This window comes from Podarcis muralis, chromosome 12, assembly GCF_964188315.1.
Source record: "Podarcis muralis chromosome 12, rPodMur119.hap1.1, whole genome shotgun sequence".
Lineage (NCBI taxonomy): Eukaryota > Metazoa > Chordata > Lepidosauria > Squamata > Lacertidae > Podarcis > Podarcis muralis.
In genome coordinates, this window is record NC_135666.1 from 35965090 (window position 1) to 35971531 (window position 6442).

At 40.0% G+C, this 6442-nt stretch overlaps 1 protein-coding gene across 6 annotated transcripts in view; it reads left to right on the top strand.

Moving 5' to 3' along the window:
- STK31 (serine/threonine kinase 31) overlaps positions 1–5608 on the top strand; it is a 33729-nt gene extending 28121 nt beyond the window's left edge. For all 6 annotated transcript variants that reach the window (XM_028750171.2, XM_077937013.1, XM_028750176.2 and 3 more), the window contains exons 20-24: positions 116–202; positions 1309–1458; positions 2391–2516; positions 3554–3622; positions 4646–5608. In XM_028750171.2, the coding sequence (XP_028606004.2) occupies positions 116–202; positions 1309–1458; positions 2391–2516; positions 3554–3622; positions 4646–4894 (681 nt within the window). In that variant the 3' untranslated portion in view covers positions 4895–5608. The remainder of the gene's footprint in view (positions 1–115; positions 203–1308; positions 1459–2390; positions 2517–3553; positions 3623–4645) is intronic.
- Positions 5609–6442: the final 834 nt, after the last annotated feature.

Here is a 6442-nt window from a genome sequence, read left to right on the forward strand (position 1 = left end):
TAAAGGTACATATTTATTTATTTATTTATTTATTTATTGCAGTATGTGTTAAATAATTGTAGAAATGTTGCAGTAATTTGACATATGATACATACCACTTTTTGTGTCCATTCAGTCTGATCCTCTGGCATATCTGATGGTCCCATATTATGCTGAAGCAAGCCTGGGCATATTGCAGACTACTGCACCTTTAACTCCAGAAGTAAGTAATGTGATCTGGTGGGAGTAGGGTGGAGAGAGAACACCCCCCTGTTCATTAAGATGTTGATTAACTCAATTCTTACTATAAACTGTTCCATTATGGTATGCAGTGAATCCATGCAGTGAAAACAGGGCATTTAGTGCTTCATTTTTTGCTCCAATGCTCTGTTTGTCCTCCCACCCCAGTTTCTTTCAAAAAACAACATACTTATTTGCCATATTTTAATATACTGTATATTAAGTGATGGACCCGGGTAGCGCTGTGGTCTAAACCACTGAGCCTAGGGCTTGCTGATCAGAAGGTTGGTGGTTCGAATCCCCGTGACGGGTTGAGTTCCCCTTGCTCGGTCCCAGCTCCTGCCCACCTAGCAGTTCGAAAGCATGTCAAAGTGCAAGTAGATAAATAGGTACCGCTCCGACGGGAAGGTAAATGGCGTTTCCGTGTGTTGCTCTGATTTGCCAAAAGTGGCTTAGTCATGCTGGCCACATGACCCGGAAGCTGTACGCCGGCTCCCTCAGCCAGTAAAGCGAGATGAGTGCCACAACCGCAGAGTCTGCGACTGAACTTAACAGTTTTTATATTAAATGATAGTCTGATTCCGGTTGCAGAACAGTTTACTACAGGAGACTCTGGTTAAAAAGTCACCTCTTCTCTATAATCTGTTAATGAGTTCTACAATGATAACAAACAAATTGGTATCGGAAAAAATGAAATGAATTGCTATAGTCTTGGTACGACAAAGAAGATTTACAACACAAATGTAACACCAAGGATCCAAATGCAAAATATAAGCATAAAACCTTTTGCATTTTGGCCAAAAGGTCCCATTCAGTGGTCACTAATGCCCCCATGTACCTGTGCTTCATTTTTGTTGTTGTGGGCTTTGCTGCATGCTCTCTGATATTTTTCAGACTATTCTGAATTTAGCAGTTGCTTAAAACAATTGTAGGCAAGACATTTTTCCTCAATCTGGAGTAACTTGTAATCCTGATTTACAGCCACATTGCAAGGAGTTTCATAAGTGGCTTTGTACCTACCTCCAATAGAGTTTGTGTTTGAAAGACTAATGGAACTCTTGAGGTTCATCTCTTATGATTTTTAACTAGGAAACTTTGAAGGTGATGAAAGGAGTAGCTCGTGGTCTGCATACGCTACACAAAGCTGGTATAATCCACGGATCCCTGCATAAAAACAACGTATTTGCTGTAAACCGAGAGCAAGGAATTGTTGGAGACTTTGACTTCACCAAATCAGTGGTAAAGAAGCTATCCTTTAAATATAAACAAATGAACTTCTTTCTTGTTGCTAATTAACGCAGTTCCTCTGCTTTTGAGCACATGCAAAATCTAGTGGTTTTCCAATTGGATTTTCTTGGGGGGAGCAAATCTTAAAACATCAGTGTAAACAAAAAATGAAGTATAAATGTGTGTGTGTGGTGGTGGTGCTGGAGGCAGTTGAGACTGACCTGTCCTCTAGAATGCTGCTACCAGAATATCTCTCTCTCTCTCTCTCCTTTCATTCCTAGAAGAGTCAAATGTGCAGCTTCTATAACACACTTGTCTGGTAATGTGTGCTGGCCTGAGGAAGATGTACAGGCGTTTCTCATAAAATATTACACAGCAGTTTGCAGACTAAAAACAAAAACATCAGTGATAGCTGGTCGGGATAGAAACTCAAGTTCGAAAGGCCTATCAGAGTAATGCAGTTTTTAGAAGGTGTCTAAAAACAAGCAGCGATGACTCCTGCTGAACCCACATTGGCAAGGAGTTCCACAGGGTTAGGGCCAGCCACGCACCCATTAAAGTGCCAGTAGCCCTCCACTTAGCAGAGCTTTGGCTCTCTCTGGTAGAGAATGGAGGAAGGAGGTGCTAACTCATACCATGTTAAACACAGAACACGACTAGACAGTATGCATTATACAGACACATACCCTTTCTCCTGGTGCTATAAAGGGGTTACTGGCTTGTTAACTAATTGCCAGAGAGAGTTAGTGGCATATATGTGTTCAGTGCCCAAACTGCCACTGCACTGAGAATGGAAAGGTGGCTATTGCAATAGATGCATTGCTTCCTCTCTCAATTCAGGAGGTAGGATGATTTTCAGGCCTGTTGCCTAGGCTAGCATAGATCATCTGTTTTATAGGCAACGTTCCAATTGTAATTCCAAGCTGTGGGGTTTTAATTTTTAGAGTCAGCGTGCTTCAATGAACTCTGTGCTCCTGAATGGCTTGAACTTAATTTCTCCTGAAGTAAGGCAGGGACAACCACCTTCTCCTGCTTCAGATATGTATGCTTTTGGTTGCCTCCTTTACTGGGTAAGTAGCTCTTCATTTATAAATGCAAAGGCTTCGTAATGTAATGCAGGCTGAATTATTGTGTTCCCTAAAGTTGCAAGCGAAGCTGTGAGCGGAATTGCCATAACTGCTCAAGTGTGAAAGTAGATCTACATTTATTAGTCTTTGTTTTGTCCCTTCGATCATCTACAGATTTTAGCCAGGGGCTCTCATTTCCCCCCATTTTGCTTTCTTAAAGAGGTTGTCAGATTGTTCTCTGAATTTGGGAATGGATATGAATATGAAGTGTGATCAGCTTTACGCGTGCAACAAAATGAAATGGCAGAGTAGGCTGTGCATTTTCAGACTGTAGGCGATGAATATTCCATCTTTGAATGCTGCCCCTTATCAAGGCCCCATCTACACTAAACATTTAAAGCAGTATTATATACCATTTTAATCAGTCATGGCTTCCACCTTTGAGTTCACTGTTAGTATATAGGGACTTACTAAGAAATCTAGACTTTGTGTGAAATATAATTGATGTTGCAGGTTACATATTTTACTTATTTAAGACAATAGGCAAATGTACAGTGGACCCTCCGGATACGAGCTTAATTCATTCCAGGGGTCCATACATACCCCGAAAAGTCCGCACCTAGAGGTGCCGCTTCTGTGCATGTGTGTAGCGTGATAGAGTGATTTTGCGCATGCGCGCGGTGCACTTCTGTGCATGCATGGTGAAACCTGGGAGTGTACACTTCCGGTTTTGCCGTGTTTGCAACCCAAAAGTTACATTACCTGAAGGTAACGTAAACCGAGGGTCCACTGTATATCTTATTTTGTGCAATGATTATTTTTGTCAAGGAAGCATAAATTTTAGGTCAGCAGAATAAATGTAGCACAAAGAGCTGTAATGGGGGGGGGGGGTTGTTAAATATACAGTGAACTGTTCTTTGCTTACCTTTTTTTTATCCCTCTGTAAACTGGAAGTGACTGTCAGAATAGAATGGGCTAACATAATTTGGTTTTCTAGAATTGATGTTTGAGCTAATTTTGTCATCTTTTAAAATTTATAGCTGGTTCTTGGAAAACAGGAGTTTAAAATAAAGAGAGATGGAACTCCTGAAGTGGATGGCCACTATATGGTATGTTTGTTTTCTTACCTACATGAACTATTTCAAATAATAGTGCAGAACTGCCTAAATCATTTCATTTAGTTAATACTAAATGATGCATCTTTAAATATTTAAAACATATGGGTGCAAGATCAAAGTGCAACATTTGTTGGTGTAAAGAAGAAGGAATGTGGACCCTGATCGTCAGGAAAATGGAAACATATCATTTGGAAAGTATTATGAATGGTAGGCAAGTGTAATTAATGGTAAAGTAAGGCTAAGTAATTTGAATATCAGACATGCCTGTACACTGACTCAGGGAAAATGAAATTGATGCCTGTGCAAACAGGAATTTCTTAATTTTCCTCTGAAAGTGAATAGTGAGGACTCAACTCACTAAGGGAGGGCATTCCACAAATAGGGGAACCACCACTGAGAAGGCCCTGTCATGGGTCACTGTCAACTGGGCAAGCCTCAGTGTAATTATAGTAGTAATCTCTGCTGCTGTCTTGAAGGTGGTAAGGATTGCTAAGCACTTTGCTTTCTAACAGTGCATATGGGTGATAGTTCCATAAATGTGTCTGCTAGCAGTGATCACGCCCATCCTCCTGGCATAAACCCAGCTTGCAGGTAAGAAGCTACCCATCTCTTCCTTGGTGGAGAAAGAAAGGGGACAGGTAGCGTCTCTCTTCCAATCCAGGCTCATGGAAGAAAGGGGTGGTTGCTTCTGCGTCTTGGGTGCCTTACAAAGTGTTGCATGGATTGCTGATTTTGCTACTTTTTCCTGAATTCTGGGATTCTTACGTTAATGCTTATTTTATTAAAATGTTATTTTAATACATAAAACCAGAATTTTATGTACTGTTTCTAGGTATATGCAATTTTTATTACTGTAAGCCACCTGGAGTTTTTTTTTTTAAAGAATATAAGTATTTCTAAATACTTATTCTACATATTCTAAAATAAATATGAAATATCTGCACATGTCACAGGACTTGGGCAGGTTGGTGAAGACCTCAAATTATAATACATTTTTCTTTCTTTCTCTTTAAGGATGCTAAAGTTAAATCTCTGCTCATGAAACTCCTCTGCTTTAACAATCGAATGACCTCAGAGGAGGTGCTGAATGACGACTGTTTCCTGTTGCATGAAGTGATCCCTGTTTCAGTGGAAAGTGAGCCAACTGAACCTGGAAATGGAGAGGCAACAACAGAAAATGAAGTTGTTCTGCCTGCCATCAAAAACTATGTGACAGAACCTTTTCCAGATAATATGGAGACAAACAGTGATGCCTGTGTTTAAAATGCAAAGCCAAACTAGATTAGTATAATTTGGGTCCAAGAGGTAGAGTTTTCTCGACTTGTAACTTTAAATGGCAGAACAAGAAGATCTTGAAAATTTATATGTATTTGTTTCCTTCTTTAGTGCATATATTTCTTTTAACAAATTTGATATGCATCTAGGATAGTTGCTAACCAGGCCCGAATTTCAGTTTTGCAAACGCCTAATTTTCCCATCACATACCTTTCCCACTTGCCTTCCAGGGTTACAGGTATTCCTTTCCTCAATACAAGAAACTTCCCAAGTTGTTTTAGGGAACTGTTTGCTTAAGTTTCTGAGCAGAAGGGGCTGCTTTTCAGGGAGAAGATGGAGCTTGGCTCCAGTGATCTGGCACATTATCCCCGTTAAAGAACTTGCTGGCATTAGCATTCCTGAAAGAGTGGAGTCTACCACTTGGTTAGTCAACCTAAAATTAGGTTCTTTAAAACAAGCATTGAAAAGAGCCCTCACAGAAGATAAATACATCAAAACCTAGAAATAATACATTGTGCCATATTCATTGACGAGCAGTGATTGCTGGTTTTGTTGTTTGTTCACATTTTTACAGGGATGTTGGTGAAATACTTGTGTATAGAACATTCAGTTTATTTCCTTATATTTCTCCTCCCCCTGATCTGTTTTGGGAAAGAGCATTTTTGAGAAATGAGACTTCTTTGAATAAACTTTTGAAGCGAGCCTACGGTTTACACTTTTGGTGTTCTTGGTAAATCTCTTACAAACTTTTAAGAGGCTGGATAGGAAAGTACTTGACTTCTCTTCCTCCCCCCCCCCTTTCTTTTTCAGTGTTGTATCACAGTTTCGCATCCGACCACTAGGTGGCACTCTTTACTTTGTCCTTTTGAGCAGGATAGCTGCCAGAAACAAGTGTGTGGTGCAGTAGGGAACAGCTCATGACTGGGTCAGGCTGGTCATATAAAAATGCGCATGCATATATATAAATGTATATATAGCACGATGCAGCTTTAAAGAATGTACAATGCAGCTTTTTAATATTGGGAAGAGAAGCCATTTCCAAACATTTGTAAAGCTATTAAAAATGGGACTGGCAAAATGCTTATGGTACCATTTCCCCCCAAAGTAATTTGTCTTTTGATCAGTGTATATAAATAACAAGCAGCTTCATTAAAAGGCAAATCACATAAAAACCCTACTAAAATGTAAAGCTACTTCATTCCCGTTGATAAAAAATTATGGAATATGGATGAAGTCCATTAATCATACTTGGAGTAGACTTCATTGGGTTCACTCAGACTAAGTTGGATGTTTAGAAGTTAAGAAGGTGTCAGTTATACTATGGAACACTAAGAAAACCAACCTAATTGATGTCCTGCAAGGCCAGTTATTAACTTGCATTGAGTTGGGTGTCTTCTTGTTTTGGTTGGCTGAGGCAGAACATCACTTCCTGCTTATACCAATGAGGGGCTCCTTCATTTGCTTTTGCTCTGTAGAGCAGGGGTCAGCAAGGTTTATCTTGCCTGGGCTGGATCGGTCCCGCAGAGATCCCTCCGT